Genomic DNA, 22367 nt, shown 5'->3' with positions numbered 1-22367 from the left:
GGGTCCCATCCAAAAAATCATTGCCTAGACCAGTGTCAAGAAGCTTTTTCCCTATGTTTTACAGTTTCAGGTCTTACGTTTCAGTCTCTAATGCATATTGAATTAATTTTTGTTTATGGTGTGGGATAAGAGTTCAGTTTCTTTCTTGTGCACGTGGTTATCTAATTTTTTGAGCCCCATTTATTGAACAGACTGTTCTTCCCCTATTGTGTGTTCTTGGCACCTTTGTAGAAAAATCAATTAATCATAAATGTGTGGATTTATTTCTGGGCTGTTTATTCTCTTTCATTGCTCTATGTGTTTGTTTTCATGCCAAGACCTTGCTGTTTTGATTACTATAGTGTGTAGCATACAGTTGACCCTTGAACAAGGTCTTGAACTGCTTGGGTCCACTCATATGCAGATTTTCCCCTGCCTTTACCACTTCTGAGACAGCAAGACCAACCCTTCCTCTTCCCTCCTCCTCAGCTTACTCAACTTGAAGACGAGAAGATGAAGGCCTTTATGATGATCCACTTCCACTTTATGAATTGTAACTATATTTTCTCTTCCTTATGATTTTCTAAATATCTTTTCTTTTTTGTAGCTTACTTTATTGTTAAGAATACAGCGTATAATATATATATCATGCAAAATATATTAATTTAGGGTTTGTGTCATTGCTAAGACTTCCAGTCAGTGGTAGCCTATTTGTAGTTAGGCTGTAGGAGAGTTAAAAGTTATACGCAGCTTTTTGACTGCATAGGGGATTGGCTCCCCTGATGCCTGTGTCATTTAAGGGTCAGTTGTATTTTGAAATCAGTCAGTGTGAAGCCTCCTCTGTTCATTTTTGCTCAAGATTGCTTTGGCTATTTGGGGTCTTTAGTGGGTCTGTATGAATTTTAGGATTTTAAAAAATTTCTGTGAGAAATGTCACTGGAATTTTGATAGAGGTTGCATTGAATCTGTAGATTGCTTTGGTTAGTATGAACATTTTAATACTGTTCTTCTAATTCGTGAACATAAGAGTATATTTCCATTCATTTATTTCAGTTTGTTTCATCTGTGTTTTATAAAGTTTTTAATGTACAGGTCTTTCACCTGTTTGGCTGAATTAACTCCTAAGTATTTTATTTTATTTTTGTAACCATCGTAAATGGAATTGTTTTCTTAATTTCTTTTTCAGATAGTTTGTTGTTAGTATATGGAAATGGTACACATTTTTGTTTATTGATTTTATATCCTGCAACTTTCCTGAATCCATGTATTATTTCTAACAGTTTATTGGTAGAGTCTTTAGAGTTCTTTCTATGTAAGGTCATGTGTTCTGCAGTCAGGGACAATTTCATTTCTTCCTTTTTAATTTAGATGCCTTTTATTTCTTTCTCTTGCCTAATTACTCTGGCTAGGACTTCCAACACTATGTCGAGTGAAGATGGCAAGAGTGGGCATCTTTGTCTTGTTTCTGATCTTAGAAGAAAAGCTTTCAACCTTTCACTGTTTAGTATGATGCTAACTGTTGGCTTGTCGTATATGGCCTTTATTGTGTTGAGGTAAATTCTTTCTATACCTGATTTGTTGAGTTTTTATGAAAGGATGTTGAAATTTGTCTCGTGCTTTTTCTGCATCTATTGAGACAATCATATGTTTTTGTCGTTCGTTCTGTTAATGTGATTCACATTCATAGATTTGCCTATGTTGAACCATCCTTGTATCCCTGAGCTAAATTCTACATGTTCATATTGAATGATCCTTTTAATGTGCTGTTGGATTTTGTTAATATTTTGTTGAACTCCAGCACTGTTTATTGAAAAGACTACCTTTGCACTGTTGTATTTTATCCGTTTCTTTGTCAAAGATCATTGTACTAGATTTATGAGGTCTGTTTCTGGGCTCTCTATTCTGTTTCATTGATCTGTTTGTCTATTCTTTTGCCAGTACCACGCTGTCTTGCTTACAATAAAGCTTGAAGTTGGGTAGAGTCAGTTCTCTAACTTTGTTCTTTTCCTTCAGTATTTTGTTGGCTATTTTGGATCTTTTGCCTCTCCATATAAATTTTAGAATCATCTTGGTGATAGAAAATAACTTTCTGGGGTTGTAATTGCATTAAATATATAGGTCTAGTTGGGAAGCACTGACGTCTTGCCAATGTTGAGTCTTCCTGTATAGACAGGAATAATACCTCTGCAGTTATTTAGGTTTTAGATTTGTTTCATCAGAGCTTTGTAGTTTTCCTCATAGAAATCTCATATATATTTTGTTAGATTCATACCTAAGTATTCTGTTTTTTTGGGAGTGTAATGTAAATGACACTGTAATTTCAAATTCCACTTGTTCATTGCTGGTGTATAGGAAAGCAGTTGAATTTTATATATTAACCTTGTATCATGCAATCTTGCTATAATTGCTTATTAGTTCCAGAGGTTTTTTCATTGATTCTTTTGAATTCTCCATGTGGACAACTATGTCATCTGAGAAAAAAAGATGGTTTTATTTCTTCTCATCAGCATGCCTTTTTCCCTTTTCTTGTCTTAATGAATCCATTAGGACTTGCAATACAATGCTGAAAAGGAGTGGTGAGAGGAAATCTCCTTGTCTTGCTCCTGATCTTAGCAGAAAAGCTTCTATTTTCATACCATTTAAGTATGATGTTAGCTGTAGGTTTTTTCTGGATATTCCTTGTCAAGTTGAGGAATGAGAATTTTTAAAATAATGAATGGGTATGGAATTTTTTTTCATATGCTTTATCTGCATCTGTTGATATGGTTGTGTGATTTTTCTTCCTTAGTTTGTTGATGTGATGGATTTTATTAATGATTTTCAAATGTGGGACCAGTAATTTACACCTGGGATAAATCCCACTTGATCATAGTATGTGATTCTTTTTATACATTGTTGGGTTTGTTTTGCTAATGTTCTGTTGAGGATTTTGCACCTGTGTTCATAAAACATGTTGGTCTGTAGTTTTCTTACAATGTCTCTGTCAAGTTTTGGAATACTCTGATGTTGGCCTCTACCGAATGACTTAGGAAGTATTCCTTCTGGTTCTATCTTGTGTAGGAGATGATAGAGAATGGGTATAATTTCTTTCCTAAGTGTTTTGTAAAATTCACCAGCAAACCCATCTGGTCCTGGTGTTTTCTGTTTTGGAAGGTTATCATTGGTTCAGTTTCTTTAATACAGGCCTATTCAGATTGTTTCTTGTGTGAGTTTTTGGTAGTTTGTGGCTTTCGGGGAAGTGGTTCATTTTATCTAGGTGATAAAATTTGTAGCAATAGAATTGTTCATAGCATTCTTTTTTTATTTTTATATTTTTGAGACAGAGCCTCACTGTTACCCAGGCTAGAGTGTAGTGGTGCCATCTTGGCTCACTGCAACCTCTGCCTCCTGGATCCAGGCAATTCTGGTGCCTCAGCCACCTGAGTTGCTGGGATTACAGGTGCCCGTCACTACACCTGGCTAATTTTTAGTGCAGACGGGGTTTCGCCATGTTGGCCAGGCTGGTCTTAAACTCCTGTCCTCAAGTGACCTGCCTGCCTCGGCCTCCCAAAGTGGTGGGATTACAGATGTGAGCCAGTATACTGTGCCTGGCCAGTATTATTTTATTGTCCTTTTAATGTTCATGAGATTTGTAGTGATTTCTTTCTTTGATTTCTGATATTAGGAGTTTGTGTCCTCTTCTCTTTTTGCTAGTCTGCTTGGCTAGAGGTTTATGGTTTAATTGATCTTTTCAGAGAACAAGCTTTTGGTTTTTATCATTGATTTTTCTGTGTTGATTTCCTGTTTTCAGTTACATTGATATCTGCTCTTATTTTTATTCTTCTACTAACTTTAGATTTAATTCGCTGCTGCTTTTTCTGTTTTTTTAAGGTGATTGATTAGGTGATTTTAGATCTTTTGTCTTTTTTGGTAAATACATTCAATGCTATGAATTTCCCTCTAAGCACTGCTTTCACGTCATCCCACAGATTTTGATCAGTTGTGCCTTTATTTTCATTTAGCTCAAAATATTTTAAAATTTATCTTGAGATCTCTTTTTCGACCTATGTGTTATTAGAAGTGTGTTATTTAATCTCCCAAGTATTTGGGTTTTTTTTTTCCGATTATATTTCTGTTACTGATTTGTAATTTAATTTTATTGTGGCCTGAGAGGAGACATTTTATGACTTGTTCTTTTGAATGTGTTAAGTTTTGTTTTATGGTCCAGAATGTGGTCTATCTTGATGAATATCTGATGTGAGTGTAAAAATGTGTGTTATTTCTTCTGTGACATAATCTGTGGATGTTCATTATATTCAGTTGATTGATGTTGAGTTCAATTATGTTCTTACTGGTTTTCTCCCTGCTTGATCTGTCCATTTCTGATAGGCGTTGAAGTGTCCAACTATAATAGTGAATTCATTTATTTCTCCTTGCAATTCTGTCCATTTTTGCCTACATAGACATTTTGTTGTTAGGCTTATGCACGCTAAGCATTGTTATGTCTTTTTATCCTTATTTTTATGACCTTTTTATCCTTATTTTTATCCTTGATAACTTGCCTTATCTGCTGTGTCTGAAATTATTACAGATAACTCCACTTTCTTTTTTTGAGACAGAGTCTCGCTCTGTGGCCCAAGCTGGAGCGCAGGGGTGCAGTCTCAGCTCACTGTAACCTCTGTCTCTCAGGACATGCACCACCATGCCTAGCTAATTTTTGTGTTTTTAGTAGAGACGGGGTTTCGCTATGTTGGCCAGGCTGTTCTTGAACTCTTGTCCTCATGTGATCTGCCTGCCTTGGCCTCCCAAAGTGCTGGGATTACAGGCATGAGCCACCATGCCTGGCCAACTCCTTTCTTTTAATTGGTGTTAATATGATATATATTTCTCCATGTATTTACTTTTAATCTGTGTTTTTATTTAAAGTGGGGTTCTTGTAAACCACATCCAGTTGGTTCTTGTTTTTGTGATCCACTTTGACAATGTCTTTTCGTCTTTATTTTTTGCCAAAATGCTGATTTATTTAGAATATTGAACTGAATATTTTAGTCAATTAAATTGAAATCAGTGAAGGAATACATTGTATAAGCAAAATGATTTGCATTGTGGGACATACTGCGTACTTTCAAGGAATTGTGGGACTAAATGTAAAGGTGTAGAGTGATTATGTTGACAAATATAAAGGTATTTTATAGCTGACCTCTTCCATTTCCTGCCCTTACTGTCACCCCTGCATTGTATGCAGGCCCAACTTCTACATGTCAGAACCTGTGTTTCTTTACCTGAGGACTCTCTGTGACCACTGAATTCCAATTTTGCATCTGTGTAGCAGGTTGCAGGTACCAGAAAATTAACATTCCCCAACAACCTTGAACCAATGATGGAAGATGATGTATAAATAATACCCCAGTTCCCTCACCCCTGAATAAGATGACTCCAAGATGTATCTTGACAATCTCTCTTAATTGATGCACTTAGACTATTGACAGGCAAAGAAATTGCAAAGATAGTTGGATTGATATTCACCGTGTTCGTTACTGATTACTATTTGTTACCCTTGTTTTTTGTTTCTAGTTATGTCTTTCACTCTTTTTCTGCTTTTGTGGTTTTATTTGAGCATTTTGTATGATTTCCATTTTCTCTTTCTTAGCATATCAGTTGTACTTTTTTATTTTGCTTAGTGGTTATCCTAGAATGTCTTAGATTGTAAATGTATATTTACAACTACCTCAAATCTGCTTTAAAATAACACTATATACCTCTTCACAGGTAGTGTATCTTACTATGAGATAATCCTGTTTCTCCCTTCCTTGTATCATTGCTGTTATTCATTTAACTTATACAGAAATGTATGTAATCTTATGTATATTTACATTAGCATACATAATCAAATGCATTGTTGCTATTTTAAACGAAATTTTACCTGCTAAATCAATTTTTAAAATGTTTTAATTTTACATTCACTTATTGATTCTTTGATGTTCTTCCTTTATGTAGATCTAAGTTTCTGACCTATATCATTTTCCTTTTTGCTAAAGAATTTCGTTTAACATTTCTTGGAAAGCAGGTCTACTGACAATAAATTTCCTTAGTATTCTGAAAAAAATCTTTATTTCATCTCTTCACTTTTGAAGGATGATTTTTGCAAGGTTCAGAGTTTCTAGTTTGGTGGTTTTCTCTCTCAACACTTCAAATATTTCACTTCACTTTCTTCTGGCATGTGTGGTTATCATTCTTATCTTTATTCATGTGTAAGTACAGTGTTTTTCCCCATCTTTTAGGATTGTTTTTCCTATTTCTGATTTTCTGTTGTTTGAAAATGATACCCCTACGTTTAGTGGGATTTTTTTTGGCGTTTGTCCAGCTTGGTGTTCTCTGGGCTTCCTGTGGTTTTGTTCCCAGACCAAACTGAGGGTTGGGCTGCTATTTCTCGTGGCCCAATAACGAGATTGCAGATGAAGTGGGGAGGAAGAGAATTTTTATTTTTGTAACCGGTTACAGGGAGAAGGCCTAGAAATTATTGCCAGACCAACTCAAAATTACAAAGTTTTCTAGATATATGCCTTTTAAGCTATATGTCTACGTGTAAGTGTGTATTCATCTGAAGACATAAGTGATTAACTTCTTTTAATCTATAACTAAGGTCCGAGTCTTGAAGATCTTCCTCTGGAGTCTCAGTAAATTTACTTAATCCAGGTGTTGGGGTGATTACCCTTATCTTGTCTCCTGCTCAGGGAGGTTTGTTGCGTTCTTTCAGACCTCCAATAAACCTGTTTGTGGAGGCCTGGGGAGTTTCTTTGTTATGCTTTAAGGCCCAGGAAAGGCCCAAGTAAAACTCTTGGTGGGCTTTTGTTACATTCCAGCCTTTGTATAAGGGCACTGGCTTTTTTTAGGTTTTAATATTTAACTTAACCACTCAGTCAGTACTGCAACAGTTGTTATGAGCCCTGCATTAGTGAGCCGTGGCCTGCCACAGTTTGGTGTCTGATACTAATTTGGGGGAAATTCTCGGTCATTATTGTGTCAAATATTTCTTTTGTTCTTTCCTCTCCTCCTGATATTTCCATTCCATGTTTATTATACCATTTGTAGTTGTTTCAGTTCATAGATACTCTATTCTACTTTTGTCGTCCTTTTTCTGTTTTGTTTTTAGTTTTAAAGATTTTGAATGAGATTTCCTTAAGCTCAGAGATTATTTCTGTAGCTGTGTCTTGTTTACTAAAAAGTCGAGCAAAGGCATTCTTCATTTCTGTTGTTTTTGATCTCTTGCATTTTTTTAGTTCTTTTTTAGAATTTCCATCTCTTTCCTTGCATTGCCTATCTGTTCTTGTATGCTGTCCACTTTATTCATTTAAAGCCCTCGGCATATTAATCGTAGTTTTAAATTCTTGGTCCGATAATCCCAATATCATTGCCGTAGCTGAATCTGGTTCTGATACTTGCTCTGTCGCTTTAAAATGTGTTTTTTATCTTTTAGTATGCCTTGTATTTTTTTCTTGATAACTGGACATGTACTGGGTAAAAGAAACTACTGTTAAATAGGTCTTCAGTAGGGGTTTTAGTATTAGAGTAATGCTGATCTCCTAGAATGAGTTGAGAAGTACTATATCTGCTTCTGTCTTCTGGAAGAATATGATTATGTGCTGATTAGTATTAAGTTAAATCTCAGAGGGAACTTCCTGTAGATCTTGGATATTCTCTCTGTGTTGTACTCTGCCTTGCGAATTTTAGGTCTCTTGGCCTTCTCAGCTCTGAACTGTGTTTCCTCACATTCAAGGAGCATCTAAACTCTGTTTGAGTTTACCTTCCCTGCAGTGCAGCCTGGAACTGTCTGCGTAGTAATCTCAGGCAGTAATGGGGCTTATCTTGGGTGTTGCTTTCTGAGAGATCACTGCTCTGTGCTTCTTGTTGTCCAATGACTGAAACATTATTTTATGTATTTTGTCTGTTTTCAGTTGTTTAGGGTGAGAGAGGGTAAGTTACTGTTACTGCATCATGGCTTAATGAATAAGTGTGCTGCCCAGGATTCATAAGAATATAATGGTAATCTCCCTAGTTGGCTGACTTTGGAGAGAACTAGTCTCCTTTGCCTATACAAATTAACGGGGCTGCTTTAAAGGTAGTGCTTAAGCAGTCATCATATGTTGCCACTGGTTGCTGATAGGTTGGGAAGGTCAGAAGCCTCAGTCCACCGTCTTTGGAGATTAGGAGGGAAGTATTAAGTCATTTGAACATAGTTTTTATTTTCATTTTCCCTGGTACGTTGTTAGGACTGTCCTGATGTATACTTTACATAAAGGGATGAGGAAGATGTCCAAGCATGACCCAGCTCCTTTTTCCAACTTTTTTTTTTCATGTCATGTAGTATCAGTCCTCTCTTAGTAAGTTTTACCTTATCAAGTGTTGTTTATAACACATTGTGATAGTTAATTGTATTTGATTATAAGACTATGGAGAAATCTGAAATGGTTACTCATCAGTAAAAGCCGACGGCTTTAGAATTTTAAAAATGATTTTCAAAGACTCCACTTTGAATGGGATGCCTAGTAGTTGAATGTTGAACTCCCTTGTGTTAGAATTTACATTTACATTACTACCAATCTTTTATATTTCAGTTATTCAAGCGGAGAAATGTTGCTACAGCAGAAGAGGAAACAGAAGAAGAGGTTATGTCAGATGGAGGCTTTCATGAGGCCCAGATCAATAACATGGAGATGGCACCAGTAAGATAATGAACTCTTTTTGGTGTTTTTGTGATGAAGATATGAGATGTAGATTTCCTTTTGAGTTTTAAAAAAAGGTTAGATGGCTACAAAAAGTACTTGGCATTTCATTTTTAAAAAGAATATGCTTAATTTCATGGTTCATTAAATGTTTATTATATTTTCGATAAAGTGCAGTTAAACTATAAGGATTAATTCTGCTATAAAAACTTATAAAGCTAATTATAAGGTAAAATTGTTCTTTAAAAGTTGAATAGTAATAGATACCTTATTTATTTATTTATTTATTTTTGAAGAGACAGAGTCTTGCTGTGTTGCCCAGGTTGGAGTGCAGTGGTGCAATCATAGGTCACTGCAATCTCGAACTCCTGGGCTTAAGTGATCCTCCTGCCTTAGCCTCCCAAATAGCTGAGACTACAGGCATGTGCCACCATGACTGGCAAATAAATTTTTTGTGGAGACGGGATCTCACTGTGTTGCCCAGGTGAACTCTTGGCCTCAAGTGATCCTTTTGCCTTGGCCTCCCAAAGTACTAGAATTACAGCCTTGAGCCATCATACCCAGCCATAAGAGATACTTTAAAGAAAATAATGATTTTTTAATTCATTTACAAAATTGACCTGTTTGTATGATTTAAAAACTTGATTCCACATCAGAACTGTTGGATTTTTCTGTTGTAAACCATTTTGTTACTTTTTTGAAGTTAACATGAAGAGATAAAAGTCATGCTTTATTTGTATGGGTTAGACCTATCTAGATTTAATTTTTATTTATTCTTTCTGAGAACTTTTGTATATTAAAATGTTCCCTTCTCCCCCACCTTTTTTTTGGGTAAATGGTGGCATACTATTCATAGTATTTTGTCATTTTTGTTTTTATTTCATTTCATTGATTTGCAGTTTACATGAACCAACTTTCTTTGAGAGTTGGGGGGGTAGCAGTATTATTTCCTTTGGAATTCATACAGACATAGCCAATGCCATCATTTTGTAATGAAAGTTTCTAGGCCCTTCAGAAAGCCAGTCTTTCCAATTTTTTTAAAAGAGGAACTGTTAAGTGAATATAAAGTGTTTTATGGATTGTATTAGGGTTCTCCAGAGAAACAGAACTAATGAGAGAAAAAAATTCAGTTTAAGAAAGTGGCTCATGTCTTTGGGAACTGGCAAGTGTGAAATCTATAGGGCATACTGGCCCAGTATAAATTCAGGTTAAGAGTTGATGTTGTTGAATCCCTTTTTCTTCAGAAAACCTAGTCTTTGGTCTTAAGGGTTTCAACTGATTGGATGAGGCCAACTTGCATTGTGGGGCCGTCTACGTCAAGCATACTGGTTTAAATTTTAATCACATCTAAAAATTAACTCTCACTGCAACATCTGGACTGGTGTTTGATTAGATAACTGGATACCAGGATATAATCCAGTCAAGTTGACACATAAAATTAACCATCATAGTCTACGCCTTGCCAGTTGGTATCCATACACATCTCCTTACACCATATGCTTTGTCTCAAATAAAGGTAACAGCAAAGCTGTACCTCATCTAAGATTACAACATTTTTTTTTTTTTTTTTTTTTTTTTGAGACGGGAATCTTGGTCTGTCACCCAGGCTGGAGTGTAGTGGTATGATCTCGGCTCACTGCAACCTCTGCCTCCCGGATTCAAGTGATTCTCCTGCCTCAGCCTCCTGAGTAGCTGGGACTACAGGTGCACGCCACCATCCCCAGCTAATTTTTTGTATTTTTAGTAGAGATGGGGTTTCACCATATTGGCCAGGTTGGTCTTGAACTCCTGACCTCGTGATCCACCCGCTTTGACCTCCCAAAGTGCTGGGAATACAGGCGTGAGCCACCACATCCAGCCAGATGACAACTTTCTTTTGTGCAACTGAAAATATATGGATGGTTCTTGACTTAAGAGGGTTCAAGTCAGGATTTTTCAACTTTACAGTGGTGTGAAAGCGATATGCAATCAGTAGAAACCGTATTTGGAATACCCATACAGTCACTCTGTTTCTCATTTTCAGTACAGTGACTATCTCATGTAAATTACATGAGATAGTCAGCACTTTATTATAAAATAGGCTTTGTGTTAGATCATTTGTTCAGCTTAGGCTAATGTACATGTTCTGAGCATATTTAAGGTGGGCTAGGCAATGAAGTTTGGTAGGTTGGGTGTATTAAGTGTATTTTTTACTTATGATGTTTTCAACTTATGATGGATTTAGTGGGGCATAACCCCATTCATTGTAAGTTGAGGCATATCTGTAGTTACTCTGAGAAGAGGATGCAAAATCTTTGGGTGATGTTCACTCCTGTCCTTGATAGCCTGTGACTTAAATATTATAATGTAAAGTTAACAGTACTTAAATAGTGTGATGTAAAGTCAGTACAGCTTGCTATAAGAGGATAAGAGAGGGAAGAAAAAGATATTTGCTTAGTGTGTGTGTATATATATATATGAATGTGTTTATGCAAACATGTTCATAAATCATATAGAAACCTTTAGGAATCAGTCTTGCAATTTTGAAAATACTTTTCTGATTCTTGAGTAGAATGCTTCATATATTCCCCTATGAGGATTTTTAGATATTGCTTACCAGTCATCCAGCATTTGCAGCTTAGTGCAGCTTTCCTCACAATTCGTCTTGTTGACTGTTACCCTTCATGAAATAAGAACTTTGTTTCTTTGTGACAATCAATCCTGAGAAGAAAATTAACTGCTAATACTGGGGATGAGTTATGGTGGGAAATGGAAACATTCTAATAAAGCAAGGAGGTAGTGGGAAACTGGAAAGTTTTAATATAACAAGAAATAAATTTTAAATAAGTTTAAGAGTCAGCTGTTGAATTTGTCAGTGGCTAGATTTATACAGGACCACTCTGTATACTCATTCAATAAATATTGCAGAGCATTTGCAGTACACCAGCCCTCAGTGTGATAGAGTGGTAAGACAGACAGAGTCTTGGGCTTACAAGGAGGTTACAGTATACTGGAGGAACACAGAAAAATAGCTGGGAGTGAAATAGGGTGATGTGGTAGAGATAGAGTGGCTGCTTTAGGCTTGGAGGTCTTGAAAAGCCATCTTTTAAAACTTAACATTTAATTTTGATAACAAAGAATAGCCAGCTATGTGATGAACAAGGAGGGGAAGAGCAATAAGCTCCTTGTCTTATTATTTACTAGTAAGATTAGTTTCTACTGTGAGCTTTTTAATGATAGAGAATATGGCTTCATTATATTATTAATCATCTTACACATTTCTACATGTAAAGATTGTCCTACCTTTGTGTAACTTCTGGGAAAGTATGATTAACTTAATAACTTGGCCATGATATCTGTTATCTTTGTTTCCTTTGAATTAAGGTTGATAATGTATTATATGTTCTTTTTGTTTGTGATCCCAGGGTGGTGTCATCACTTCTGACATGATTGAAATGATATTTTCCAAAAGCCCAGAGCAACAGCTTTCAGCAACACAGAAATTCAGGAAACTGCTTTCAAAAGGTGAGCTATGAATATGTGAGTATATTTTTTCATCTCTCTACAAAATTACTTTCCCATAATCTGTTTTTCATACCACAGATAATTTGTTTTGGAGTATATTTATCAATAAAAGGATAAAAATGTAGACATACATGTAATTGTGAACCATGCCCAAATTTTAAGTTTCCTATGTATTTGTGGGATCTTACTAGGATCAGAAAGCAAAATTATTTTCATTTTTAGGTTATTTTATAAAAGACCTTATGGAGAATAGTAGTCAGTATCTCATGTTAATTCAAATTGAGAGATTAACTTTTTTTTATAGAGTAACTTTAAAAATATTCCTTGAAAGAGCCATGATTGTTGATTTTAATGTCAGCAATTTACCACTGAAAGTTAAGAATGGATTTACTGCTAGGCAGGGTGATTACTTTTTTTTTTTTTTTTTTGAGACGGATCTGTCACCAGGCTGGGCACAATCTCGGCTCACTGCAATCTCCAACTCCCTGGTTCAAGCAATTCTTCTGCCTCAACCTCCTGAGTAGCTGGGATTACAGTTACATGCCACCACGCCCAGCCAATTTTTGTATTTTTTTTTTTTTGTATTTTTAGTAGAGATAGGTTTTTACCATGTTGGCCAGGATGATCTCGATCTCCTGGCATCGTGATCCGTCTGCTTCTGCCTCCCAAAATGCTGGGATTACAGGCATGAGCCACTGCGCCCAGCCAGTAGTTACTTTTTTTGGTATAATTAGTGTAGAATGGACTCTGATATTTGTTATCAACCTGGGCAAGTAAAAAGAATTCTGAACCAGATTATAATGTTGGTAGTAAATATTTAAACCCTCCAGTATTAACTTATGGTTGTTTAGAGTCATTGGTGATTAAAAAAAATTTAATATATCCCTTGAGGTTAAGTGAAATAAAAAGCTACCACTATAGACAAAAAAAAAAAAAATTGTCTTTTGCAGACTGCTTATTAAAAATATTTGAAGGAAATGTATACTTCCGCACCCCTTTAAAAAAAGTCTTATCTCTTTCAACATGCTAAACCTAATGGTTTTCTTCTGTGATGTGCTTTTTTTTTAAGGGCTTTCACCATTCTACTACCTTCCTGCATGTATTCTAGTTTGCCAGCATCACTCTTAAAAATGTGGTAACTAGAATCCAGTATTTCAGATATGTTGTTATTAATTTAGGTCATGGTGAGAGGTTACCTTCTTTGCCCTAAGAGTGTCTATTTTGATAATGTAGTCCAAGGTAGCTAGTTATTTTGATAGTTGTGGCATAGTAATATTTTACTGAATTTTAAGCAAACTAAACTCCCTAGTGTTTTTCTTCATGAACTGTTGCAGGTTTTGTCCGTGAAGTCATGTAGATTTTTTAAAATTGTGTTTTAAACAACTTAGATGCTTTATTTCTGTTTTCTGTTGTTGTTGTTGTTGCCTATTCTGACTTACTGTTGTTCTTTTTCTGTGTTATTTCTGTAACTCAGCGTATTAACTAGTTTATTGTAATCATCAAATTTGTTTTTTGTGTTTATCTGCGTGGTTAATAGAAATGTTGAACCAGGTAAATGACATGTCATTAGAGTCCTCTCCAAATTAACATTGAACTGTTAATCATCTCTTTCAGTAAGGCCATTGACTTGGGTAAGAGTCTCCCTAGTAGTATGGTGATCTCATTGCCGGTTTTCTGGCATTGGCACATGCATATTATCAGTAACTTTGTCAGTCTCTGACTGAAGTTATTAATCTGATTGTCTATGACATTTCCTTCCTATTTGCCTTATAAGTTTTTATTGAGTGACATCATTTATAGGATACTGTATTATCATGAATGAAAGTGAGATTAAGTTGGCAAGTCAGTCTTCGTAAATTCTTGCTAGCTCCTACAGATACACAATTAAATTCTGCAGGCCTACTAAGAATCTTGTAATGCAGTTCCTTAAGACGATTTACAACAGACAAGAGCAGTTAGACTTAAAACCCATGTATAGGAAACAGGCTAGAAGGAAGTATACTAGAACAGTAACAATGGTCTTTTGAGGGTTTTTTTGGCCCCTGCTTTCTAGGTTTTCTAAAAAGTGGATGCAGTAATTTTAATTTTTAAGAATTCTTTCCATCCGTTATTCCCATATTGAGACTTGTCTTCATTGTGAGACCTTTCAGACTACCCTATCCTCAAAGTGATAAACCCAATTTGACATTTCATTTGTTTTGGATAGATTTCGAACATGAGAGATGGTAAATGGAGGGAGGGATGTTAAGGAGTTTTGAGTGTCAAGTTCTTGCATTGAAATCAAAGGACTGTTTTTTTTCTTTTATTTCATGGGGAAACAGAACCGAACCCTCCTATTGATGAAGTTATCAGCACACCAGGAGTAGTGGCCAGGTTTGTGGAGTTCCTCAAACGAAAAGAGAATTGTACACTGCAGGTGCGAATAATTTTTATTTATTGCCTCATAACTTAATTCCCTTTGAAAATTTTTATTTTGTACACAAATTTGTTACTAATTTTTATCTGTATGAAGAATTAAGTTTGTTTATAATGATATTCCTGACAACTGCATTGCAAGCTGCTTTTATAGCTTTGTTAACATGTAGGCCTTTGTTATACTCTTCATAATTCTTGTCATTTTTAATTGTTTAAAATGTTTTTTGATTGTGGATAATACTTCTCTGATAGGAAAATGTTTACAGCAGAGGAGCCATTACAGCTAGGAACCCAAGTGTGGGCTACATAAACTTTAGTTTTGAGGGAGTTTTAGATGATACTTGGTGACTTTCTCAGGATGGTGTAACATGGGCTAGATCAGAGTCTCATTAATTCCCAGATCTGTTCCTAATTAATTCTTCCTCCACCCCACAAAAAGCCGATAAGGAGATAACCTTGTCGGGAATCTGTGTCCTTATTGCTGTGTCAATTTAGGCTTTCAGTACTCTGTTATATAAGAGATTCCAAGAGGAAATTTTGTAATCTCTGGATTCAGAATTTTGGGATTTTTTTCTTCTTCTTTTTCTTGAGACAGAGTCTTGCTCTGTCGCTGGTGCTGGAGTGCAGTGGCAAGATCTCAGCTCACTGCAAATTCCATCTCCCAGATTCAAGTGATTCTCCTGCCTCAGCCTCCCATAAAGCTGGGATTACAGGCGGCCGCCACCACGTCCGACTGAGTTTTGTATTATTAGTAGAGACGCGATTTTGCCATGTTGGCCAGTCTGATCTCGAACTCCTGACCTCAAGTGATCCACCTGCTTGGCCTCAAAAGTGCTGGGATTATAGGTGTGAACCACTGTGCCCAGCCAAGAATTCAGTAATTTTCATAAGCAAAGAAACCAACAGTCAGCTGACTGTCACCTTGAAGTTATCTAGAAATTCTAAAATACTATTTTTTCCCCCCCGGATAAAGTTGGGTTTTTAGTAAACTGGTGATTTTTTAGTAAACTTCCCTGGAGTAACCAACTGAGTCAGTGCCTTTATTAGTAACGAATACATGGTGATCCCTAAATTCTCACCTGTAGGATCTAATCTCAAAGGCTTGGACCTTGAGACTATGCAACTACAAAAATTGGTTAGATGCCAAGTTGTTCACAAAATGGGATTATCTTTCTAAGAAAATATTGGCCAAAAACTAGTTAATCATAAAGATATCCCCCATCCCTTGTGTGCTGTTCTTTACTCTGAGACTGGAACCATGTAGACACTGGGGCATTTTTGTAAATGATAGCTCTTGTCCCCAGGTTCCTTACTGTCCACACCATTATAGATTATTCATACAACTTGATGATTTGCTTTGATGTTTTCTCTCCTTTCCTCCTATCCTTTCTTTCTCTTTGTTTTACACTCTTTGTTGCGGTGATGAGTTCCTTCCAGAGGAAAAACAAGAAATCCAGAAAAGGTAGAGTACTTCAATGTCCCATCAGTTTTTCTTCTCCAGTTTGACATTTACCAGTTCCCATGCTCATTTGAATTAAGGTTCTGTTTTGCTAGCTGCCTCCTGGATTGTAATTCTGGTCCCCATCTAAGGCCAGGATCATCAGACACCTGAAAAATAATCACGTTCACCCTGAGAGCAAGGGAAGAGAGAGACTTTTCTCAGGAAAAAAGGAAATCCAGACAACCAACACTGCAGAGAACAGAGCCTGATCCCCTAAGCAACCCGCCAAGAACCAGAGGGACCAAATGAGGAACCTTACTGCAGTTTATTATTTGAAATGCTTTGTAGGAAGAGGGAGGTAGGGAAAATTACTTTGTTGATGCTGAAAAAAGTGTTTCTATCCTGTCTCTGGGAATGAGAGTAGATGAGAGATACTGAATTTACTCCTTGATCTGGCAGTTTTTATTAGGTGGTTGTGGAAGTCTAGTTCTTCTATGCATTAAAGATAGATGGTATATAACCTTTCAGATCTAAAATGAAAACAGTCGGAGAAGTGGATCTTTCCACATCTCTGCATTCCCTTGTACTCCTTAAAAAGTACAAGTACATTCTCAGACAGTGCCCTCTTCTGGCTAAGACATTCTACATCTTTTTTTAATTCATTACTCTGTAATTGTGGAACTTGTATTTTAACACACCTGAAGATGAAAGCCTTCAGAAATCTCTAATTTGCTTCTACGTAAACTCCCAGATTCCACCCTTGTGCAAACTAATAATTAGGCTGAAATATTGCAGAATGATTCCTCTGGAAGTGATAACCTCATGATTTTATGAGAATAGTGTTAGCTGTCCTAAGACTGAGAAATAACCAACCTGTTTGTTATCTAAGGGCCATCTCTAGCTTTTTTATGTGCACATTTAAGGACACCATGGTGTTCTTTCTCCACTGTGAATAGTGGGGACCTTTGGCCACCTAGAAGCAAGAAGGGCAAGTATATTGAGAGAGACCTTAAAGCCAGGAGACTTGTTGCTCTGCCATGTTTTCAAATAATTAGACATGCTCTGGGAAGCTTGGAGGTTACTCCTTCCTTTGTCTTCTTGGAGAGCACACAGATGTAAGCTATCCCTGATACTTTTACCTGCTTACTAAAAGTTGAATAGTGCAGCTTTGGAATAGGGCTTTTGTCATTTCTGTTCCAGAAGGAGTGTCATACTGTGTGGTGCCAAGAGGAAATTTGATGGCTCAGCTCACTAATAAATCTTGTGAACAAACTTAATTTCTTCATTCCATAGATAAAGAACTGTGAATCCTAGTGAAGGGTCTTTTTATGTTCTTTCTGGCTTCCCAAGTCAGTAAGGTACCTCAAACCAGGGAGATAAAAGTACCTGCTTTGAGCATTGCTGCCCAGGTACTGAAGGTGAACATGGGTGGAATCTAGGATTTTGGAAGCAAACAATGCCTTTTAGCTAAGAGCATTCTCAAGCTCAGTGAAATCTAGGTCTCAAATAGACTTGAGCCCTTGTCATGAGACTGGTCTGGTTTATGGCATGGTCTGTGAGCCTACTTTGTTGGTTCTTGTGAGTCCAGGCCCAGTATCTTTGTACTGTCCTTTGCAATGCTGAGATGTGGCATTCCCAAACTTTCTTATAGAAGCTTATAAAAATAGCTAGAAATAAATATATTGCCTTCTGTTTCCAAATATTAGACAGATAATCCTTGAAAAATTGTAAATTTGAATTACATTGGCTTAGTTTCCCCTTTTCTGCCTTTCTTGTCCCCTCTAAAAGCTTAATGTGATAAACTGCAGTAAGCCTTCATCCTCCTGTGTCTTTTCCCATCTTCATTGATCTCTCTGCCTTTCCTGGAAAGTTGCTCAGATGACTCAGGCAGTGTTCTCTGCAGAGTTTGCAATCTGGGTTTATTTTTCTGATGTGAGCCTTTCTTTTCACTTGCTCTCCAGGTGAGCCTGGCATTTGCTAGGAACCAGAGTGGAACCGGCAAAGTGGCCAGCAACAGAGTCCTGATCCAAATGGAGAAAGGGAACCAGGCGTACCTCAACCTGGAGTGGGAAACTTGATAGGAGGTCAGAAGTACTTCAGCTTTGGATTCTCATTTTCCTTATTTAAGGAACTGAGCGCCAGAAGGTAGAGACTAAGAAAGGGAAGAGAGAAAACATCAAACCTTCAGTGTGCAGATTTCAGTTGTAGCCTTATTTAGTGAGTTCGGGACAGTGAAAAATAATGAGTGGAATTACAGTTTATAAGTAGTTACAGCTGCGTGATAGCTTGTTTCCTTGTATGGTGCCATTCTTGGATATTAAGAATATAATAGTTTAAAACAACAAAAGAAGTGAAAATTTTATTTGGCCACCATTTGTTACTTCAGGCAATACCATTTCTTAGATTTTTTTTTTCCAGGTTAATGATTTCCTCGTAGTAGGGTTGCTTACTTTAATTAATTTCTTTGGCTGTTTCTATCATCACTTTATGCATATGTGTTTGCCATCAATTCTAGGCTTTCCCATTTCACAACTATTTCTTGTTAAATTCTAATCTAGTACCCAAGGCTGAAACATTTAGAAAAAAACAAAAACAAAAATAGATTGCAAATCTCAGTGGAGTATAGCTTTAAATTACAGACTATGATGAAAGGGAAGTTATGTAGTTTAAAGTACATCTAATTTTTAAAAAGCATATTCTTAAATATGTTTAACAGTTACTTCTTCTAACATTAATAGAGACAGACCTATACTCGGAAATTCTGTTTTTTACTCCCCCCCATACATATATGGATACATGCATAAACATACATATATATCACACATGTATAGATGGGTGTAGAAAATTTCACAAATACAGCTTGATTAGCTTTCACAAAGTGAAAACAGCAAAGTAATCAGCACCCTGTGTGTTTTTATTGCCTTGTTAATGCATGAATATGATTGTATTTTCAGTGGTCCTCTTGTTAGAGTTACCCATTTACTTCTGTCCCCAGTAATAGCAAAACTGTTCTTGATTTTCATTCCTGAATTGCATTCAGAGGTTATCATCATTGTGTACTACTTAGTGATGAGCATAACTGGCATGTTATTCTTTTGCTAAGATGTAATAATTTCTCTCTCTTTTTACTATCTGTATTCAGGCTGTTATTCACTTATTTTTCATTTTCTTAGTCATTGTCACTTGAATTGTTTTGCTTTTCTATTTTATTAACTTGTGTAGCTTCTGGAATTCTCCCTCATTTCCCCTGAGATCTTTGGTGCTAAACTCAAAATAGCAGTTTGAATGCTGGCACCAATTAGTATTCTAAGTAATTTTTTCTCACCAATAACTCTGTACTATATCCCTATGTACCCAGGTTATAATTATAATTTCTTTGCATCCAAATCTCACTGTAATCTTTTTCTTTTATACAGATGGTATGTATTCTGATCTTATTTTTTTTCCAGATTACTTTTCCTTACAGTTTCCTTTTATTTGACTTGATGTTTGCAGTATCTGATGACTGTTTATTGAACTTTGAGCCTGCCTTGTGGTGGGACAGTTTGCTTTTATACTTACATCATATGACTCTGGTTTACAAATTAATTTTCCTAGTAAGCAAAAGAAACTACATTTTAGGTGAACTTGTTTTTTCTTTTTTAGTATAAATAATCTGGCATACTGTTATTTAAAATTTCTTGCACTAGATATCCAAACTACAAGCAATTGAAATATTTTTGGTTCAGCATTATGTTTCAGGAAACTATGACTGGGCTTCATAAGGTATTAGATTAGGAGACTGTAACAGTCCTTGTCTTGGACTGTGTAACATTACTCGAATCATTAGTCAAATTGTTGGATTTTTTTGGATAGTTTCCTGATTTGTACACAAGAAAAGCCAGATACCTTACATCTCTGGGTTGTCGTAGGGATCATCTGCGAGTATGTGAACAGTACTTTGAAAATATAAACTGGCCGGGATCACACCCAGCACTTTGGGAGGCCTAGATGGGAGGATGACTTGAGGTCAGGAGTTCAAGACCAGCCTGACGTATATGATGAAACCTTGTCTCTACTAAAAATACAAAAATTAGCCGGGTGTGATGGCACATGCCTGTAATCCCAGCTACTTGGGAGGCTGAGGCAGGAGAATCACTTGAATCTGGGAGGCAGAGGTTGCAGTGAGCTGAGAATGCACCATTGCACTCGAGCCTGGGCAACAAGAGCGAGACTCCATCTCAGAAAAAGAAAATATAAAGTACAGTACAAGTGTCAAGTTTTAATTCAGACGTACTGAAAGGGTCTGAGTGTTGTTTTCATTAGTAATTTAATCACAGGGATAAATGTGGGAAGAATTTTTATTTCATGGTACCTGGGGTTTAATCTGCAAGTCTCCAGAATTTTTGTTATAACAAAAAGTGACCAGATACGGGCTCTTTAACTGAAGTGCTCCTACTCTGGGCCTCCCTGCTGCTGCTAAACCACCTTACCTCACTCATGTGTGTCACTTTTATAGTTTTCTTTGGAACATCCACTGGTTATGTGTCTTCTGCTATGAATTTTGTATCATTAGCATAGCTTTGAACATGATTTGATCAGATTGCCCATTTCCTCTGTCTTCCTCTATTCCCAAAGATTAATGAATTTAGTTTTCTACCTGACAGCTACCTTTTTAGTTAATCTGGAAGCTTAGAAGAATCACAGGTCATTTGATGATGACTTGTTATTGTCTCTGATTTAAAGGACATACCATGGAATTTTTCTTTTTTGTGTGTATGTGCTTTATTAAATAGAAGACAGAATGGAGGAAGAAACAACCTGAAATGTAATTAAGAATTCTTAACTAAATAGAGTACATTATTGGATTTCTCAATATTAGGCTAAAGAGTCAAGTTAGTGTTAGAGATAGATTTTAGTGTAGTATGCTGTATTTTTTGTTGGCCATAATTTCCTTTATATCTTCTGTTTACCAGTGCTATATCAACCTTTAGTCCATTTACCTTCATTTTTCCCTCCCTATTAAGAATGCCCAGAAAGTCCTGTCTCTGTATTTTGGTTTGGAGCCCTCTTATTTATTGGAAGCTCTTATGCTTTGAAGTTGTCATTTCTTTTCATTATGTGCTGTTAACTCCTTTCACCTACCTAACATTTGATACCTTTTGCCTTTTTCACTGTGCCTATATTTTATGTTTCACACTAACATTCTCTCCCCATTTGACTTTGCCCATTCTACAGAAGTTTGTAAATCTTTTTTTTTAATTAGATAACATACATGGTACAGGTTAAAAGGCATATAAGGCTTTCCAGTGAAAAGTGTCTTTTTCATCCTTGTTCCCTAGTTACCATGACCTTTCCATGCAGGCAACAAGTATTTAGTTTCCTATAACTCCTTCTAGAGATAATCTGTGCAATAAGTAAATTAATGCATGTATTCCTTTTTAACGCTTTTAGAAAATATGGTATAATGCCATATTAATGTACACTGTTTGCATTTTGTTTTCATGTATATCTTGGGAGATCATCCCATATCAGCATCTGTAACACTCCCTCATTCTTTTTATGGTGTCATGTTTACTCTTTCTTGAACTGAAATTTTAGACACCCTGAATATTCTTCTAGGTTGAGGTGTCTCTTCTGGTTGTTCTTTTAAAATTAATATAGTACTCAACTGATAGGTTATATGCAAATAATGATCTCAGAATCTTTTTTTCATGTACAGAAAATGTTACTGTTGTAAGTAAACAAGCTTTTACATTCTAAAATGATAATGAAAATTGTTTTTATCTTTATAGTTTGAATCAGCTTGGGTACTGACAAATATTGCTTCAGGAAATTCTCTTCAGACCCGGATTGTGATTCAGGCAGGAGCTGTGCCTATCTTCATAGAGTTGCTCAGCTCAGAGTTTGAAGATGTCCAGGAACAGGTAAAAATGAAACAAAAAAAAGCAGGTGAAAGAAATTTTTCAGCTGGGCACGTCGCTCATGCCTGTAATCCCAGCATTTTGGGAGGCCGAGGTGGGTGGATCACAAGGAGTTCGAGACCAGCCTAGTCAACATGGTGAAATCCTGTCTCTACTAAAAATACAAAAATTAGCTGGGCGTGGTGGTGCATGTCTGTAATCCCAGCTACTTGGGAGGCTGAGGCAGGAGAATTACTTGAACCCGAGAGGCGGAGTTTGCAGTGAGCCAAGATCGTGTCATTGCCCTCCAGTTTGGGCGACGAGAGCAAGACTCCATCTCAAAAAAAAAAAAAAAAAAAAAAAAAAAACAACCAGTATTTCCCTTCAGTCATAATAAGGGGCTGAGTTTTGCCAGTTGGCTTTGGTAATCTATGGATTGTCACA

The 22367-nt window shown here is 36.4% G+C and overlaps 1 protein-coding gene across 4 annotated transcripts in view; it reads left to right on the top strand.

Moving 5' to 3' along the window:
- The window catches only part of KPNA1 (karyopherin subunit alpha 1), a 98148-nt gene that overhangs the window by 43848 nt on the left and 31933 nt on the right, over positions 1 to 22367 (top strand). For all 4 annotated transcript variants that reach the window (XM_030941990.1, XM_010370536.2, XM_030941993.1 and 1 more), the window contains 4 exons: positions 8574 to 8681; positions 12086 to 12185; positions 14507 to 14601; positions 21816 to 21947. In XM_030941990.1, the coding sequence (XP_030797850.1) occupies positions 8574 to 8681; positions 12086 to 12185; positions 14507 to 14601; positions 21816 to 21947 (435 nt within the window). The remainder of the gene's footprint in view (positions 1 to 8573; positions 8682 to 12085; positions 12186 to 14506; positions 14602 to 21815; positions 21948 to 22367) is intronic.

This window comes from Rhinopithecus roxellana, chromosome 1 (assembly GCF_007565055.1).
Source record: "Rhinopithecus roxellana isolate Shanxi Qingling chromosome 1, ASM756505v1, whole genome shotgun sequence".
Classification (NCBI taxonomy): Eukaryota; Metazoa; Chordata; class Mammalia; order Primates; family Cercopithecidae; genus Rhinopithecus; species Rhinopithecus roxellana.
This window is presented reverse-complemented; position numbering and strand designations above follow the sequence as displayed.